Below are 20611 nucleotides of genomic sequence, written 5' to 3'. Positions count from 1 at the left end.
GGAAATACTTTTTTTTAATGACAAAATATTATATATAAAGGATAAGGAACAGATAGGTGGTCATTATTGAGAAATAACCCCTGACAGGGTGATGCATCCTGAATGGGTTTATTTCTCATTAATGACTATTATATAACTATAACCATTATATGGCTACTTAAAGAAATCAAGAATTTGCAAACTGCAATCTTTATATAGTAATTGTCATGATTTACCCAGGACTTCTGTTTACCCTATGGCAGACGTCTTTGTTCAGTCAGGCAGTGAGGCATTCTGTTTGTTACTGGCATGTACATTAGTTTCAAATGGAATTTCTCTTAATCTCTTGGTCTGCTTCCAATTGTTTCCTGTATTTTTTGGCACAGGATCAACTTGCAGCTGACATGTACAATTTCTTCTCCAAAGAGGGGGACTATGCTCGCTTCTATGTAATGGTGAGTGTGCCGCATTGACGCGAGCTTCACAAAGCTCCAAGAGTGAGTGTGTGTGCATGATGATTCGTGGGAATGTTCACAGCTGTACACATTAACTGAGAGAGCAGAGAATTGGCCAGCTTCTTATTGACTTTGCTGTCATGTCTTTTATTTTTTTTATAGTGGTTCTCACTCTCTGCTCCCTACGTCCTTCTTTGTCTGTCCGTTTCTTCTCATAACCTCTGACTGTTCTATCTTTCTGTCTATTCTACTCTCTCCTTCAAATTGTCCCCTACAGTATCACTTTCTTTTTGTAAATGGCTATTTATGTGTGTGTGTTGTTCTGTTCTGTTCCATTCCCAGCTTCTAGAGGCTCAAGCTGATTACCACAGAAAATCTCTCACTGTTCTGGAGAGTGTCTTGCCAACCATCCAAGCACAGCAAGGTACTGTACAACACATACACACAAACTCTAACACAGACTTTACACACTTTCCCCTGAACAGCACAGCACTGCCATTCTGCTCCACCCCCCTCCCCAGCCCCCTTTTTTCCCCTCAACTTTTTTTTTACAATGACGAACTGTGCAGAACACCACCCGACCCCCTTTTATTCCCCCACACAGCACAAAATGCACCGCCAGCACCAACACTGACCCAAGACAACTCCTGTGTCCCTTTAGTTTCAGTAGCGTGTGTTGTCCCCATCCCCCACTCCCACCATCCCGCCTTCCTCAAAGCCTCTATCATACTGTGCAGGTCTAAAAAGCTCCCTTCAGTACCGTAAAGGTTCTGACCGAGCACAACAACAGGAACCTTCGGCGGGCAGAGAGCTGACGGGCTTTCACTCAACAGAGGAAAACATTAGCCCGCTCAAGTTTAGCGGAGAGATGTTAACGCTGCAGTGCTGCTTTGTGGTCTCATGTGTACTACTGTTCACTGAAGGCCTGTTTGATGGCAGATCCGGCTCGGCCGAGGCCAACTTTGAACGCCACAAGCGCGCCACAGATATTCGCCAAAAGCCAGAGTCGCTAAGGATACGGCTGTTTTGTTTCAGCCTCTCCGTCCCATAGCTGTCGCTTCTCTCACTCACTCCTTCTCTGACTCTTTCAGTCTTTGTGGTCGTAAAGTCTTGTCTTGTTCTTTGGAGCTTGTTTTTCTGCGGTAAACACATGTGGTCCTTTTACCAGACGAGCCTGCTGGCCTCCCAGCATGTGGCGATGACTCACAAACTCCATACACGCGCACACACACACACACACACACACACACACACACACACACACACACACACACACACACACACACACACACACACACACACACACACACACACACACACACACCTTCTCACATCACTCCCACCTGGGCTTTACTTCAACCCCCTGACTCAACTCCACCCAGTTCCCTCTCTCTCACATGCATGCACGCACAAACTTTTGTAGTGAAGTTGTGAACACAGCAGTGCACTGTGTGTACAATTTATCTGACAGTGAAAAAACACATGCATGAACCTGACAAGCCTGAAAATAACCGATCTACAAGCTCACAGCACATTGCATCACGACGTGTTGTGAGCTTGTAGATCTGCTGTTTTCGATGCGATATATACCCTGTCGTACGACAGGGTATATATCAACATTACCTGTACCATTCTTTAATTTGATATAGAAAATATAGTATAAATACAATATTTTAAAGTTTTTGTCTTAAGAAATAAATAAATAATCATTATAGTCATTTATCTGGAATCTAATTTTGTAAAAAGATGTCTTATGGGGATCCCAGTATCGTGAATCGTGACGAATCGTGGGTTGAGTGAATCCTTACATCCCTAGTGTTGGTGACTTCTGTGCAGTACTGTACTGTACTGTACCTGTCAGTCCAAGTTGACACTTGGACTGACAGGTACAGTACATAGTGACATACATGGGATGAGGACAGCAGGGCTGTTAGACTTGAAAACAAGGCAACAACGTATTGATAGCAGTTAATGCATTGTTGCCTTATAACAGACTCATTTGTGAGTCTGTCAAGTTCAGTGTCTGTCTGTCTGACTGACTGACTGACTGACTGACTAAACGGTTAATTACTGTAATACTTACAGTCTAATAACTTCATCATTCGACCGTCTATTACTGCTCTTGTTTATTATTCTATTATACATTTTATTCTTCACTGAGACCCCAAGAAACAGCAAAATGTAAAAAAAAACATTATTTGGCTCACCGCGCTGTTTTTGCTTTCTGTTTTTCTGTTTTTGCTCTCTCTCACTCTCTTCGGCTGTCTGTCCATCAAGACTCTTGGACAGAAAAGCCGGCATTTGGAACTGCCTTGGAAGAGCACCTGAAGCGCAGCAGCAGAGAGATCGCTCTACCCATAGAGGCCTGTGTTATGATGCTGCTGGAGACCGGCATGAGGGAGGAGGTACGGGATCAGGGAAGGGACACGAGGGATGCAATGGATGCTTGTGATGATAATTTGTTAGGTTCACAAGCATGAACATTAGTTTATCCTGTGCCTCTATACCAACCATGCACCTCATATTTTTGCACATTTTTGGTTGGAAAATGTAAGTGCTCGAACCATCCAATGACGAGAAGAAACAGGGAAACGGTGGCCGGTGTATTATTCTGCTAATCCTCGAATGGAGGAACATTTTAGCAACTGCGGTGCTGTGTGAGAAGTGAGAACATTGTGTCTAAACTGTGTCTTTGTAAGAAAAGCTCATTTCGGTGTGTCCATTTCCAAAAGAACCCATGACCCATGAAAAGACCCATTGTGTTTTAATCACTTGAACCCCAGCATCCCTATTGTAGGGAGAACATTAGTCAAAAATAGCAGATCTACAAGTTCAATTTATTTTTGCCGAAGAGATTTGGTTTAGATGGAAAAAAGCAGTCCAAGTACAGCTGTAGCTCAGGTCCATTTTACTGAGAGTAGAGGGTTTAAGTGGTTAACATCTGGTCTCTCACCGCCAGAGTTTTGCCGGTCCTGTCAGTCCTGCATGTCATTCAAATAGGCTGTTGTATAGCGCTGTGCACAGTTGCGTGGGACCACGCCTGTCATTAGTGGTTCCCTCTGTCAACGGAGTGAACGGACGTAACTGAAACCAATTGTTTGTTCCCATGAACATCTTCAGTCTGGAGTTCATGGGCGAAGAGATGAACTGTAAACAGGGGGAAAAAAATCCTCCTTTGATTTCCGTAACACTCTTTCCCACATTCGGAGAAACTTGTCAACCACTTGTGCTGTAATAATGATTCATGATATGTTTGTTTTTGATGACTCCTCCCTTCCATCAGATTTAGAATACAATGGAATATACACGCCTCCTGTCCTTATGCATCAGATGTGCGTGTGCGTGTGCGTGTGTGTGTGCGTGTGCGTGTGCGTGTGCGTGTGCGTGTGCGTGTGCGTGTGCGTGTGCGTGTGCGTGTTGAGTGGCCATGAGGAAATTCCTCCTGACTTTATACAGGCCTATTTTAACGTTAGAGCCTAGGTGTAGCATTACGGTCAGGTTAAGGTTAGGATAAGGATAAGGGTTAGGCATACAGTGAGGGTCAGGTTAAGGTTAGGATAAGGGTTACAGCTGTGCTAGTGGTGGTGAGGATTAGGGAATGAATGTAGTCAATGGAAGGTCTTCACAAGTATGGTAACACAAACGTGTGTCTGTGAGTGTGTGAGAGAGTGTTTGTGTGTTTTTAGTGCATACCACATTATTTGTCCTCCCATTCATTCCCTAGTGAGCCCGGGCAGTGTCAGTGTGGTGTGAGGACAGGCTTGGTTTTGTATGAAAATGAAAGCTGTGCTATGAGTGGCAGGGTGTCTTTGTTTACATGTAGGCTATGCATCTGTGTGTGTGTGTGTGTGTGTGTGTGTGTGTGTGTGTGTGTGTGTGTGTGTGTGTGTGTGTGTGTGTGTGTGTGTGTGTGTGTGTGTGTGTGTGTGTGTGTGTGTGTGTGTGTGTGTGTGTGTGTGTGTGTGTGTGTGTGTGTGTGTGTGTGTGCGCGTGCGTGTGTTTTAAGACTCATTATGTGGCACAGGGAGGATGAGGGAATGTGTTGAATCTGTACCAGGGCCTGTCTAAAATCCTCAGTGTTAACATTGAGTATTTTACTGTGTTTAAACTAAGGCTTGCCATAAATGTGTCGATACAGGGTCCTGTCCTGTTTGCCTGTAGATCATCCATTTTATTGTGTGTGTGTGTGTGTGTCAGGGTCTGTTCAGGATCGCAGCAGGAGCCTCCAAACTAAAGAAGCTGAAGGCTGCACTGGACTGTTCGACGTCCCAACTGGAGGAGTTCTACTCTGACCCCCATGCTGTCGCAGGTATGCTCCAACCCAAATGCTACCGTCATATTTGCCCAATCTGTGCTGAGCTCAAGTTAAAATCTATCTGTCTGTCTGTCTGTCTATCTATCTGTGCATGTGTGTGAAATATATTTTGAATGTACTTTCTAAGTTTGGCTTCACCTGACTTAGACTAGGAACTAGGACCACTATGATTTAAGAATTGATATATGGTTTTATGCCTTGTATAAAACACAAATCATAGAATGCTGTGTCTTATTTTTCTCATGCTGTGTGTGCAGGGGCGTTGAAGTCTTACCTTAGAGAACTCCCTGAACCTTTGCTGACCTACCATCTCTATGATGAGTGGACCCAAGCATCCAGGTAAGAATGGAAGTCAAATATCTCTTTAGCTTTTAATAATATAGACATTCCACAGCCTCCAAGTGAGGTGAAAATGCATGTCTGACTGTTGTACTTTATTGAAACCTGCACATGACAGGAAATTTGTGCTTAGCGTATGGATATCTGAGATATTTACCATATTCATGGGTGTGGCCCTGTTCTATATCTGGTCTCATGTGCTCTATTCAACCAGTGAAAGAACAGAAATTGTTACTGTAACTCAAAAGAGAATGAAAGGAAGGGAAGGGTTCTATTGGAAAAACTGATGTTTATTCATCTTCTATGTATAGAGAGTGGATGTGTATGTCTGTTGTAATTTGTTTAAAATGTGTAAGGTCCCCCTGTGGTGAATGTGAGGTCCTGTTGTCCCTGAACCGTGAGCAGCAGTACTGTATGTGCTTACGTCACTGTTTGAGTTGTTGATAACTTCCTGCACCAAGGTCACCAAGCACATTCCTGGTCTTTAACCCAGTGGATCTCAGCTTTGGTCCTCTTCTCAATCTCTCCCTCTCCTCCTTCCAGTGTGTCGGACCCAGACAAGAGGCTTCAGGCCCTGTGGGTGGTGTGTGATCAGCTGCCAAAGAACAGCAAGGCCAACTTGAGGTACCTGGTTAAGTTCCTGGCCAAGCTGGCCCAGGAGAGCGAGGTCAACAAGATGACCCCCAGCAACATCGCCATCGTCCTGGGACCCAACCTGCTCTGGGCCAAGACCGAGGGGTGAGAGATGGTGGAAGGAATGCGAGAATGTCCATTCTGTAACTGTAAGGTTGTCGGTTCAATCCCCTTTCTGGCCATCGATTAATCATGTGTAACCTTGAGTGAAACACAGGGCAGTGTGTGCAGGTTTTCATTCCAACCAATATCTACATAATGTTTCCGCACCTGGTAATGCTGGTTTTCCATCCTACCAGCTATGTTGCATTCACCTAGTGTCCTACAGTAGGTCTTAAAGAGCTGGTGCCATGTTTTTGCACTTTTTCTGTTTTTCATGTGTCTATGAGGTTGATAGAACTTCATTAAGCCCCCCGGTGGTGGTTTTATGGTGGTTTTATGGTGTCTTCTCTGACTATTTGGAGTTTCTTCCTGGAGGCTGAAACCTTGAGGGTCAAACGTGCCAATAGAGAAACAGCGATTTAGTAACATACCCTCCCCCTCATTATCATAACACAGCAGGTGTGGGCATGAGGAGGAGGAGGGACAGGTGGGTGGTGCTAAGGTGGTGGAGGAGGTGCTAAGGTGAGAACCAGGTATACTTAATGAACTGGAGGCGTGTCCACATAAAAACATAATTTTAACAATTTGTATACTTTTTTGAAAAAAATCTTCCTCCTAGTATAACCATAATACCTGATTATGTTTTAGGGGGGGGGGGAATCACTGAAAATCACAGCACCCCGTCTTTAACTTTTACGAGGTGCAGTCAATTTCCTGTTAGGATAGAAAACCAGCAGTAGGTGTTAGAGATTGCAGAGGACTAGGGTTAAAGCCAATTATACTTTGTAACACGGCTGACAAAAATGACATATTCTCAGCGTATAAAAAAGTGCTGAAGTATAATTTATGTCTTCGGAACCACTGCTCTACACTTCGGAGCCCCACCCTGTCACTCTAGATAAGAGTGGCTGTTCTACGACTAAAAAGTTAAAGGGAGGGTCGGAGGAAGGAACATGAGGAAGTAGCGATGATGAGGCAGACGAAGGGATATAATTCACTGGCTAGCTACTGTGTGTATACACCAAAGAAGAAGTATGCCTTCCCCTGTGGATATCACAGTCTAAACAAAGAGAGTGGACAACATGGCAGGTTTCTTAAGAACATACTCTCTGTTATTGTAGTGAAGACCAACCTTTTTATGTGGGAAGGCATCCTAATCCTGGTTAGGGTCAGGATTAGGCATTTAGAGGTGAGGTTTATGGGTTGAGGTTAAGTTGAGCCTGATTTATTCTTAGTTGTGCACCAGTGAATTTTGGCGTTAGGGTTAAAAATTGTAAAACTGCCATTCAACTTAACACTTAACCTGCCAGAGTTATTTCAGATTTTTTTGCACAGTTTTCTGCCAGAGATTTTTCATTGAAATAAAAAAAAACATGTTTTTAAAATGTATTTTAAAAACGCATATATGCGTTATTGGCAGGCAAGTGATGGATTCTAAAGAACGCATATATGCGTTATTGGCAGAAAATGAGTTAATTGTCACATCACAGGTTTACAGAAGGGGGTGAAATTCATTTTTGCACAAGCTCAATTTTTTGTTTTAAGAAAGGGACAAGAAGAAAAAGGAGGAGGGAGAGCAAACAGTAAAGAAGCATAGCCAAAACTAAATTTATATCTAAATTATATACACATAATGGTGGGATAGGCATTCATAAATTGACCATCTTAGAATGTTGATGTCCTCACAAGTATAGTAATACAAAGATGTATGTGTGTGTGTGTGTGTGTGTGTGTGTGTGTCCAGGAGTCTGGCCGAGATGGCTGCAGCTACCTCTGTGCACGTTGTTACCATCATAGAGCCCATCATCCAGCATGCGGACTGGTTCTTCCCTGAGGGTGAGGAAGAAAGCCCCCCTGGGGCCTCATCATGTAGAATAAAATGACCTTTTGATTTCATGCTATGTCATTATTTTAAAGAATACAATTTAATCGCTTAGGCGAGAATTTTCCAAAATAGCTAACATAGCAGATCTATAAGCTTGCGTGTGAGTGTAAAATAGGATAAAATTAGAATGAAAACAAGCAGCTGGATTTTGGAGATGAATATTTGTATATTATAATATAATTACAGTAATTAATATGATTATATAGTCATTAAAATGGAGAAAGAATGGAGTGTGACTAGAGCCAAGGCTAGCTGATAGCTATTTTCCAGGGGATGAAAGAATGGCTGCACATGGTCATATCCTGTTCCATGAATAATCCCTGGAATTCAAGTACATGAGAGCATTTTATTTCATTTCAAGTCAAAACAACTGTTGGTTTTAGAAGTAGTCAAGTCCTCAATATAACATACAAGATGTTCATTTAACCCGTTAAACCTGGTCCCCCAAGGCCCTATCCTTTTTCCCCTCTACACACAAATCTCCTCGCCTAAGATAGCTGATGTACAAGTTCACAACTTATTGCGATGCGTTGTGAGCTTGTAGATATTCTTTTTTAGCCGAACGTTAGCCATTTTCCCCACAATGTTCACCTTTTATGTCACACCCTGAATACTGATCTTAGGGTTCATCTAGTTAAAGGATTTTGGTCCAAAAAAATATCAACGCTAATAATTACAACTCCTAATCAGCCATCAATATCAACTACGGTAATCCTTATATAGCTGTTATCTACTGACGCGTGACATGAATGTGGTTTTGCTGTAGATGTGGAGTTCAACGTGTCTGGCATATTTGCCATGCCCACCCCTCCTTCCAACCACAACAACCACAACCACCTAGACTACGACTGCAGCACCATTGAGAGGAAGAGACCTGGGAGCATGGTGGGACCAGACAACGACACACCTCGCAAAGACAGGTAAACAGCCAGGAGAACCACACAGAGGTGTCCCTGGGGCCCAACCGGGGTCCTGAATGATATGTTGCTGTTGGCATGTGATCCAGAATTCCAAACATCACTCCTGTCTACTATTCACACTCATCACAGTGGTCAGCTAAACACTAGGGCAGCTGGTTTTTAATGGCGGGTGTTTCCTATCTTGCTCTCTTTAGGCCTGAAGCTATATATCAATATTTATAACCAGCGAACCAACCAAGCCAGCTAATCTGTCTTGTACTGGAATTGCATGACGAACCATTATTAGAATTGTCATAGCAGTGCCAGATTTGTATATTGAACAGTAAAACACATCTGTCTCGGAACTGAAACATTAAAACTCCTGACGGCAACATCAAAACACCTGACGGCCGCAAAGGGAGCCAAACGATTCAGCATTAGCTCAGCTCATGTAGTTAAAAGTTGCCCTATTAATAAATTAGCCCCCTTTAGTTGTTTTGGTATGTGAAATTTGTCTTCTGCATTTACCCCATCCTAACTATTAAGAGAGGAGGGGAAGTGCCATTAATATGGCACCCAGGGATTTCCAGTAATGAATGACGTATGGAATAATAGACTGTGATGATGATTACTTTACAATTTATTTGTTTTGTCTAATCTAACCAAATCAGTAACAATGATATGTGCTTAATTGTGTGATTAATTGTCCTGTGAAATGTGGGTGCTGAAACTGGTATTTTTCCTAGTTTTCCTTAACTGTGGCCTTTCTTGTGCTTAAATTAATTAATATATAATTCCTGTAATATTGCTTCATAATCTATCCTGACTACACTTTGGGGTGTGTGTGTGTGTGTGTGTGTGTGCGTTTCTCTTAACCTGGTGGATTTTGGAGCTTTCTAATTTTCTAATCAGAGCTGCGGTGTCTTTCTCTCCTTTATTGCCTTTCCCTCTCGTCTCCATGTAGCATTTCTAACAAGCATTCGGACCACACCCTCCGTAGAGGCAGCAACACCTTAGGTAGAAAGCAGCATGCCTCACCTGCCTTCCAGCCTCCATTACCCCCCGTGGAGGCTGCAGGGCCGGGGCATGGGGCTGGGCAGGTGGCCCACGCCGTGACAGAGCCCCAGCCCCCAGCCCCCCCATGGGGCTCGGGCTCATCTGAACCCTGCCAACCTAGCTTGGCCCAGAGCATGGCTGCTCTAGCAGCAGCCCAACAGCTTCTAGCCCAGCACACTGAGGAGCTCAGGTAAGGGGCTGCTTGTTTGCCACTGGGGTGGGAAGGGAGGACACAGCATGCCATACAGACATGCAATTACAAAGTACAATGAGAGGAAATGTATTCAATTGCACGTGCAGGAAATACATGAAAGACCTCTGGAAGAAAAAACAAACAGAAAGGACAACAGTCCTTCCAGATTTTGGTTTGTGTTTAATGGATAAGATCAGTCTGATCAATCATTTTGTCTAAAAAGGAAGCAGAGCTCAATATTAAGCCGAGGCTTGCAGACACAGCAGTTTACTTTTTGTTCACTTTGCGCCTCTCTGGCAAGGCCGTCAGTCTTAAAACAGCTCCATCACTTGTAGCAGACACAGGCTCCTCTCACTGCCCTCACTGCCCACTGAAACAGCAGCAACAATGGCTGCTGTCACGTCTTAACATTCCCTCCCAGGCCGCTGTCCTCCAAATGCCTCCTCCCTCCCTAAAACACTGGCATCAACTGGAAACTGGGACTCAACTGCTCCGAGATGGGAGCCTGGACGTTGGTGCTTCTTATGTAACGATTGAAGGGTGTCTTTGAGTCAGTCAGTGAAAGGAGGCCATTCAGAGCGCAAGGCATTTCAGACAGATAACTCCATTCAGTTCCAGCATTCTTATTGATCCTACAGGCTGAGCTGGAAAGGTAAATTCAGGAAAGAGGCACACTCTCACAAATGTGGTTAGATAAGGCTTCTTGTAAAATAACTTAACCACTTAAAAATATAAACTGCTCAAAGAAATGTAGGGAACACTTTGGTCCCTTAATATTTTGAGTTTTCATGAACTGTGTACATACTGCTAACAAAAACTGCTCAAATGAATTAAGGGATCAAAGTGTTCCCTTAATTATTTTGAGCAGTGTATAATTAGTTGACCGCAGTGCCCCATGTCTATACTAGGCCCCCTCTTTTTCCCTCTACACCAAATAGCTTTGCAAAACAAGCTCACAATGCGCAGCGTTACAACGCGTTGGGAGCTTGTAGACTGGCTGTTATCGCCGAACGTTCGCTCCAGAAAAGGAACGCTAGAGTTCTTGTGGTTAAAGCACAGACATCAGATCACAGGTTCCACACTGTGATCTGATGTCTCTATGTCCAATGATTATCATCCAGCATTTTGAAGAGCTCAAAGTTTGAACAGGTGATTCCTCTCTCTCCAGCAACCCGAAGCTACGTGACCCCACCTCCACTCCCACCCCTCTGCTGCAGAGGAATGGCTCAGCAGGGGGGCTAAGTGGAGGGGCCGGGCAGTTGAGTGTGGGGAACCCCGGGGCCGGACCCATGGGGCCCAGTCCTCACATGATGCGCCGAGGTGAGCAATTCAAATCTGCACAAGATATACCAGAGACATACTGTATTATCTTCCATCATAAATTGGACACCCTTCTCTTTACACACACCCCTTTGCCCCCTTATTTTTTCTTCAATCCCTTCTGCCTCCTGTATTTGCTCTTTTCATTATTTTTGTGAAGGAGGCCGATGCACACCTCAAAGGTTGGCGACAGGTGCGTAAGTAAAAAATGCACAATTTAGGAGGAGATCTCTGATGGTTAAATCAAAAGAATAGGACCCGCACACCGCTTCGGTCGTTAGACCTTCATCAGGACAAACAATTGTCTGTCCTGATGAAGGTCTAACGACCGAAACGTAGAATAAAGAGCTACATAATTTTTTGCAAGTTTCTGACAGTTAGCGGGTCTTATTCTTTGATTTGACCATCAGAGATCTCCTCCTCTCTTGTCATTATTACCACTGAACATCCCTTTTATCTGATCCCTACTGTTTTCTATGCACTATTGTTTTGACCTTGTACTCCTTACTATTGCGTGTTTGTTAATCTAGGCATTGGAGCTTATTCTGCAGTTGCACTTGTACATCGCTCTGGACAAGGGCGTCAGCTAATGTCTAAAATGTAAACAAAGTCCTCTTTGTACTGTGTACAGCAGTAGCCACCGCAGAGGTCCCTGCATTAGTACTGCAGACAAGTCATTATTCAGTGTTTAGTGCAGTAGACCCAAATTAGTATGAGTTCACACAAAAACTCAAATGTCTCAACCAACTAGCTAACAGACCGTTGTCTTGTAACATCCAACTTCCAAACAATGTCTTTTGGCTGTTGGATAAGTTGAGTAAGCAGCTTGGAGTAATGATTGGGAATCAAAGGCCACATCTGTGCTCCACTTTGTTTACTAGTTAGAGAACAGGGAAGCAAATCTATGACTGTACAGGCTCCAGGAGCTACACTATGTGACTTTGTTATTTGTCTCACTGAACTGCAGTGTATAAACAGGATTTAATTTAATTGACCTCCTGCTGAAACGTGAAACAAAGACCAGTTAGTCGTTGGACCATACTGCATTGTCCTTGTTCCTGCATAGAACACGTGAAATTATTTTAGTCTTTGTAAATGTTGTTATTAATCGTGTTAAAGTCTTTATTAGCATCTTGGTGAACTTGACACAGAGGAACATAAAGGACACTTGCTGCTTTAAACTTGATGCAGTTGGGTGAAAAGTTAAACATTTTAGGTTGTTTGTTCAAGAAGGAAATTTGTTTTTAAGGTACCTTGTTTGGTCAGATTTCAAAGGAAGCATATCAGCGTTCTTTAGGTAGTGTACAAACACTTCCACAAACCCTACACCACTGTTTCAGCACAGAATCATTTAGATAAGATTAGATAATTCTTCGTTGTGTGTTGGTACAGAAATTAACTTTTTATGTCCCAACACACAATACTGCATAAACAAGACAGGGTCCAATAACTGCGTGGCTTCATGTGGCCAGTTTGTGACGTCAGTCACCTACTGTATGATGTATGTGCCTTTGCCCCACCGTTGCTCCTCTGTTTGACTGCTAGTGTTCCAGTATAGTCCCAAGTTTTTCTCTCACAACCTCAATGCTGATGCATTGTTTGCACCTACAAGACTGTTGCGGACACCGCCATGCCCCCCAAACACCCGTATGTGTCTCTCAAAGAAAGACGACTAGCGTCTTTCAGAGCCATGTACTGTAAAGAACCCCAGAGCATAAGACAGACCATGTTACAGAATAAACATATTATATGTTATAGAATAGACATAGACAAGGTTAAGAAACTATAACCTTCCTTTCCTCTGAACATTATTACTAATTGAACATCCGGATCCGCGGATCCAGTCCGGGTTTCTTCTTTATAAAAATAGAAAAATCAACAGGAAGTAACATTTTTTATTCAAAAAAAAAAAAAAACAGTACTGGGTTTGGTGATGTTCTATATTGTCTGAATCACCTTTGTTTGTGTTTGTTTATGTGCTAAAAGAGTGACTTTGAGAGCTGTTTAACCATACAATGTAAGTCAACGAGGAGCATATTTTGAATTATCCATTCATGGAGCAATTATTTTTGATTTCTTGTCCACCTTTGGAGTTACATCATGGCAAGGGAACTACACAACCCAAACCTCTACCAAAGTGGTCTTGCCCTTTAAAAGTCAGTAAGTCAGTACTCAACCCACAATACATAATAAACCAACTAACATAAAAAAGGCAAAAAATATATAATAATACATTAATGCCACAATTATCAGAAATGTGAGGGCTCTATAATGCAATCTTAAGGGTTTGTAATGTAACTGTTCAGCATACTGATAATGCTCTTCACCTTCCAGGTACCAAGAAGCCAGCTCCTGCCCCTCCTAAGCCGACCAACCCTCCTCCTGGCCACCCCACTAGCTCGACCAACCACCACCCTTCCTCTACAGGCTCCTCCCAGTCTATCAGCCCTACCCCTCGACCCCTCTCCAGCCACTCTCCCACCTCGCCCACCTCCCCTACCCCACTGCAGCCCTGTGCCACACCCAGGCGCCACTCCAACAACCAGACCCCCATCCAGGCACCAAACCATCCGCCCCCGCAGCCTCCCACCCAGGTCAGCCCTCCAAGCCAGCCTCGGTCACTTACCCAGCTCGCCACAGACCATCACCAGGGAACTGACCATTCACCACCAGGTACCCCCACCCCTCCAGACACCCCTCCGCCTTCCACTGCTGCCGCCAGCCAAGACAGCCCCGCCGCTGCACCTCCTCCGTCCCCCTCTCCCTTCCAGTCAGGCTCCCTCCCACGGCCACGACCCGTTCCCAAGCCTAGGAACAGGCCCAACATCCCGCCTCCGCCCCAACCCGCCACAACAGCTAGCGATACCAATGGGATCTGTGCAACCGCTTACAAGATTATGGGTGAGTGTCATTGCCTTTGTAAAGGTTGAGGTTAATTTTATTGCTCATTTTTGCCTCCTGTTCTCACATGCCATTAATTTGCGATAACAGTGGGCATTCTATCTCAAGTGAAACGTTCTTAATTCTAATTATCGAAACTTAATTGTGGAATACAATTGTATACAAATAGTTGTGCAGCCCTACGAAAAAGTTAAAATATAGTGTGTGTGTGTGACGTGTGTATAAAACACAGTCAAATTGGACCAATTGTACGTATAATGAAAATAATCCACTGATACACTAACTTTTGCGTTAGCAAAGCTTTTGTTTAGATGTGATGCTGAATCTTGCTGCTATCTTTCTTTTGTCGTCAGTCTTGTTTTGAACAAATAGAATGTGTTATAAGTCAGTGGACTCCAGTCATGTTCCACGGAGGACTGAAAATATTGAAGCTTATTGGTTGCTTGTGCTGTCGTCTGTATAGTCTGTACTCTGTAAGCGTTCCTTCAGCCCTCAGCCCTTCGTGGGGCATACAGTATGAACAGCTGTTCTCTCTCTCTCTAATAATGTTGTATTGCAATGCGTCCACAGGTTAAAAGGAGCACTTGTGGAAAGGTTTGTTGTTAATTGGACCTTACATTTGCAGCTCGTGCACTTTTTTGTTTATCTTTTGCAACATTTATCACCCTGGGCCATTCTTGTTTGCCTGCCTGCTGTCTACACAGACACCATGGTCACAAATCATTAACCTCCATTCCAAATGACTGAAATGTCTTTTCAGTAACATTATTCACCAAGGGTTTGCAACTGACAGCAAGGTGTTGATGATCGATTTATCAATACAATGATTTATTTAGCTAATTCAGTCATTTGAGTTTCAGCGTGTCATTTTCAAACCCTAAACACACCACAGTAAGGTTTTAATCACTGCAGTTTAGTCAGAATACTGTATATGAGAAATTCTACATATTGATCTGAGTATTCTCCTCATAATGAGCCTCCAAATTTGTACAACAAACACTCAGTATGAATCATGTTTAAGTCTGTAATGCATGCCTATGACTTGAGATGCTTTGTACCTGCTATGTATTGCCTAGTGCCTGTGGTTCTCAAACGTTTTGATTTTAAGGACCCCCCCTCATTGAGAGTGTACATCTGGAACCAAATGGACCCTTATGGGTCCATTTGATTTGAGTTACAGACATGTACGGGTCCATTTGGAACCCTCTCGAGAGTGTACATCTGGAACCAAATGGACCCTTATGGGTCCATTTGATTTGAGTTACAGACATGTACGGGTCCATTTGGAACCCTCTCGAGGAACCCTGAGGCTCCCTGGAGACTTTGAGAACCACTGGTCTAATGTACCATATGAAGTCAGAGTGCATAACGGCCTGCATGCTTCCAAGCATCCAAAGCTTAGCACAATATGCACTCTGCTAAGGCTTGCAAGGATCAGCTGTTTGGTTTCCCTGTCTTTGGTCTAGAATGGGGTTGGTTATTGTTAGGCTTCAGTTAATTCTATGCACTTTTTAATCATACATAGTCATATTCTGCTGTTTTATATATTTAAAAAAAACATTTTCTTCTTTCATAAAGGGGGAACATTGAGTATGATTCGTTCTTCTTTTGCAATTTATTGGTCACTTTAAACAATTATGATTTCCATCAATTACGATATACTTTATCAGCTCAATAACCAGCCCTATTTCAGATTAGCAAGACTATTATTTCAGTTATTCTGTCACCTCAGCTTACCACAACTTGTTGCACGTTGATGGCACTCTGGCCAAACAGCTCCACCTACTGTTAAATGACAAATCTGTCACACTTGTTTGATTGCAGAACCTTGCATTTTCCATTTGTTTAGCAGATGGAAACTATCATATTTGTTGAATGGCACAAATGGTATATTTGTCTCTTCAGAACATGGAATCCCTTAAAAGAATAATTATTTGTTTTTTAGTTTTGTTTTTTGAGTTGTACATGTACAGTAAATGTGGGCATGTAGTGTAATAATTACCATGTCAAGATATGTGTTACATAATGTGTGGTTGCATCATCACACCTCATTACTTGTAATGCATGAGAGAAGGGTTTGTCCTAACTTACTAACTGTACAGAGTTGTCACAGCATGCAGCTTTGATTATGGCAGCCATAATATGAAACTAATTATAGTAAATGTCTAGCCTGAGTGAGCTTAGGTAATTCCCCCAATTTTATGGCTATTATTCTGCATTATTGTGGTCCATAATTAAATGTATGACAAGTTCTTCACATCACAAGCACCCCCAACTACAGGACATTCAGTTTGCAGGAAGACATGCCATGCAATACCTGCTCACAATAGACAAAAGGCACATCAAATATAGGCGACACGATTCATTGAATAATAAGTGCAAAAATGACCCAGGAAGTACAAGCATTAGAGGGAGAGTCTAACTTACATGGAAAAAAGAGAAAAAGATTGTCAAATGTAAGTACGTACGGTATATTGGCTTTTCGGAAGTAAAGAAAAGAAAAGAAAAAAAGGCTAGTTTTCCAGGCTAAAACAAGTTGACCCAAAGAAAATGGATAGAGACACCACTTTGGGTCACACCAGTTAACAAAAACACTTGCTTTTTGGAGTTTGACGTGACTGTTGTCGTGTTCTTTTCAGACCCAGCCATGTCCTTTAAGGGGCTGACTCGAGCCCTGGTCCCCGAGCTCGCTGTGGAGCAGCAGCCCGCGACCACGACCCCCACCTCCTCCTCACTGACCCCTCCCAAAGACTGTGACCTGGACTCGGAGAGTACCGTCCTATGAAGAAAGGAGAGCGGGAGGGACAGAACACACCTCCACACCTTGAGTCCACCTCCACCCATTTCTCATCCATTGTCCATCATCCTCCTCAATCACTACACTGCCCCCCAACAGATACACAAACCTGCTGTTTTCTTCCCCACTCACGTGTAACACAACACGTATACACATACACATACACATACACATATACAGTACACGCGCACACACACACACACACACACACACACACACACACACACACACACACACACACACACACACACACACACACACACACATATACTGCCGACACCATACTCCACTCCATACCAAATCAAGACAATCGGCTCCTAAACAGTAGAATTGGGGGGGTCTCCTCCCTTTTAGCACCCTTACCTATACGATTGTAACGGTAGCACTGGCAAAGCCCTTCATGTAGCTTTGTCGAGTTTTAGATGACCCGCAGCAGTAAAGAGCTCAGCTGCTTTCTTTGGAGGAAAACTGCATGTCTTTCTCCAGGGCGCCTGAATAGACATGACTAGACGTTATGGGTTTCATTTGGAAAATGTGGACTGATGAGGCTTCTTTGGCTATTTTGGTGTGAGGTGTGAGTTTTTGTTTTGTATTTTTTTTAGGTGTTGTGGGAAAAATGGCCTTAGAACAATAAATAATGAAAGGTATTTCTGCAGCACTTGGGGACAGGGGACGATAGAAATAAAAATGTTAGCAAAGTGAAAGTGTTGTTGCTGAAGTGTAGCTGGTGACTGCAGGCTTCCAGTCATCTCAAACACTTTATTTTTCCTTTGTCCCCCATCATGTTTTTGTATGAAACCTGACCGTTGCTCTCTTTATCTTTATCTCTTGTATTTATTTACAAAAACACACATTCCCTGTGGCTTTATGTAATTATGCAGTCTTTGAAATCAAAATAATGCCTTACTGGTTCCTACTAGAACCATATAATGATACTTTACTGTATGGAAGAGTCAGAAAGTTCATTAATACTTCAGTATTTACAAGGAACTGCTGTCACTTGGCAACACGAATAGTTTGGGGATGTATGAAGAGGCCAATTTACCCTGCCTGTGATAATACTGTTGTTGTACACCAAAGCTGTATGTTTAAGATATGTCTTGGATGTTCAGTATGACTTTGGGTTCCACAAATAGGAGGGCTACGTTGCCACACAGTGACACATGAAACGCCCATTGCCCTGCAAAGCCTACAGTACGTTGCTTCATGGCAGGGTTTCAATTGTAAATACTGACTACTCTTCCTTCCATGACTTTTCTTATGTAATCTAAAAATCCAGGAGCAGTCATAGAAGGATGAGCATAAAATGTTCATATGGCTAGAATAAAATAAAAAAAAAGCCTTTCTAGCAGGCCATCAGTATTTCACCTCTTTATCTCCACTTGTTCTGTCTGGCGTTGCCAGGGCATTACGAGCGACGGACTCTGTATGAAATGAATGTTGGTAAAAGGATGATTTTCAAGGCGCTTGCCCGCTAACTCATCCTTGACAGTGAATCGCTTAAAATGGTTGATATTGCACTTGAGCACCACCCAAACTCAAGAAGCTATTGTTTTTTTTGGGTGTTTTCTTTTTTAGCCGGTTTCCCCTAACTGGGAAGACCTTCTCTTTCCCCACGGAGCTGAGTGTACAAAGTGCTGTACTAAACTCAGTAGTGAGGTGGTGTTAGATTTTTTTGACAGACAAAATGGTTTTGTGGTGATTTCCTGATGTAAACTCTTGCGCTCTCTCTCTCTTTTTTTTGCCTTGAATATAACTCGGGAGGGGGGAGGGGTCCAGTTCCCAGGGAAAGCCAGCCCAACATGGTACCAAGGGGAGGGGAAAATATGTCTCAGATGCTGCAGTTGCCATGGAAACATCTGTTTGTACTGCATATCAGAGACCATCACACATTATAATTGTTGAGTCAGTCTTCCCCCTTCTCTCTTTCTGCTACCGTACCTCACTGCCTTATTCTGCATCGAGACTGAGGGTCTCGCAAAGCTCCTCAAAGACAAGCAAATGCCATTAAAACTAGAAAACAATAATGATGCATTTGTAAGCTCAATTGTTTTGTATGTACAGTATGCTGTCTGGTGAGTTTAAAACCTGAAGAGAAAACAGATGTAAGGTAGGATAAGGTAAAGCTTTAATGTGGTTTGCAACAGCAGTGGAAAAAATGGATCAGAAAAAAATAGAAACAAGTATACAGGTGGTATACTATAACATGAATGCTTGGTTATACTCTCTCTCCAAAGAAAATAAAGTGTATGATAAAAAATTGACCAAGTTGTGAATTTGTGCTCATGTCTTACTTTACTTTTGTTTATGGCATTGTGGTATTGTATTTGGTCATAAGATTTGATGGGCTGAAATGTATTTGTTAGACACCCTAACTTTGCTTGTGTGCTCAGTGCCTTCTAAACACAATGAAGCTGTCACTCTTTGCCTTTATGTATGTGCTTGTATCATCTACTGTATGTCCCTATGGATGATGCCCTTAATCCATGTTATTCAGGGAAGGGAAGTGTCAATAGGCTGTTTTGGGTTACTTTTTTGGTTATAATTTTCATCTGTTTTATCCAATTTACCCTTGAGGATCTATCTTATGTATCTAACACTGTATCTCGTAGGAGACACGGGAATTGTTGAGTTTGTCCAGGCACTCTGACACCAGTGTCTGTACAGGGTTATTCAGAGAGGAACCATCCTGTGGGCTAAGAGGAGGGTTCTGATACAGGAAGGCCCACGGAGGGAACATCCGATACTCAATGTCACAAGAGATCAGTAGGATGCAAACTTTCGTCAAATGAGTGCTAGAGAGGTTAGACAAAGTAAAGTCTGCACAAAGACGAGGATCAACGTTAGATCTCAACTGGATCTTCATCAGGATATCGCACTTTCTATATTATTGTCTCTGTTATGGTACATTTATGCACTTTTCATTAGGTTACAATTTGAGGAGCCCCCACCGACAGGACGTAGAGGCTCCGTCCTACTCCTCCCGTTCAACATTCCCCACTGACAGGCGCCGCCCAGCCTGTAGGAGTGTGCACTGCATTAACAAATGTCACTCTCCCCAGTCCCCACCCTCCCGGCTTCCCTTTACCGAAAAATTGTGTTTGTTTAGATACTTGGCAAGCCAGAATGAACCGCAGTGGATTCGAACCCCTAGACTCCGTGCTGGTGGGAACCTGTAATTTACTACTGCGCCACCCGAGCACAGTTGTAAAGATGTTCCCTCTTTCTGCCAGTAATTGATGCTGCTTTAGGCAGTATTTAGCTAGCAGTTAGTACAATCAATTTTAAAAAACAAACTTCAGATTGTTTTCATGAACCCACATGAAAATATAAAGGTTCAAAGTGAGCCTGCATTGGGCTGAATCTAGGCCGAATTGTAGCAACAGCGACACCTGGAGAGTGATTTTAGTTTTGGGTCAGAAACCTTTTTTGCACATTCAAACTAACTTGGTTCAAGACATAGTAGTTGTTGCACTTGCAATATATGAAAGACTGGATGCTTCCTCATGTCTGTCCATCCATAGACAAGACTTTTCAAAGAAACTGAAGGCCTAATAAAACTGAACTACTCTCTGTCTGCCAGTTCATCAGAGAGAACCTTCACCAGCTAAGGAACAGGTGTTCTTTGGATGAACCTGGGCTGGCCCAGCAGCTCACGGTAAGAAACAATGTTAAAGGGATATTTCACTTTCAAAAAAACTTTTGGTCATTTTATGGTCTACTCAGGCTTTAGTGAG

The 20611-nt window shown here is 43.0% G+C and overlaps 1 protein-coding gene across 8 annotated transcripts in view; it reads left to right on the top strand.

Moving 5' to 3' along the window:
* arhgap17a (Rho GTPase activating protein 17a) overlaps positions 1-17231 on the top strand; it is a 48457-nt gene extending 31226 nt beyond the window's left edge. For 2 of the 8 annotated variants that reach the window (XM_084078479.1, XM_084078478.1), the window contains 14 exons: positions 366-434; positions 777-858; positions 2712-2839; positions 4632-4743; positions 5007-5088; positions 5632-5826; positions 7568-7659; positions 8475-8628; positions 9572-9853; positions 11025-11176; positions 11337-11369; positions 13270-13332; positions 13511-14077; positions 16717-17231. In XM_084078479.1, coding sequence (XP_083934605.1) covers positions 366-434; positions 777-858; positions 2712-2839; positions 4632-4743; positions 5007-5088; positions 5632-5826; positions 7568-7659; positions 8475-8628; positions 9572-9853; positions 11025-11176; positions 11337-11369; positions 13270-13332; positions 13511-14077; positions 16717-16862 — 2157 coding nt within the window. In that variant the 3' untranslated portion in view covers positions 16863-17231. Of the gene's footprint in view, positions 1-365; positions 435-776; positions 859-2711; positions 2840-4631; positions 4744-5006; positions 5089-5631; positions 5827-7567; positions 7660-8474; positions 8629-9571; positions 9854-11024; positions 11177-11336; positions 11370-13269; positions 13333-13510; positions 14078-14647; positions 14672-16716 lie in introns of all 8 variants that reach the window. The other 6 variants (XM_084078482.1, XM_084078481.1, XM_084078483.1 and 3 more) reach the window with 5 other exon arrangements.
* Positions 17232-20611: the final 3380 nt, after the last annotated feature.

This window comes from Gymnoscopelus microlampas (genome assembly GCF_963454915.1).
Source record: "Gymnoscopelus microlampas genome assembly, chromosome: 14".
Lineage (NCBI taxonomy): Eukaryota > Metazoa > Chordata > Actinopteri > Myctophiformes > Myctophidae > Gymnoscopelus > Gymnoscopelus microlampas.
This window is presented reverse-complemented; position numbering and strand designations above follow the sequence as displayed.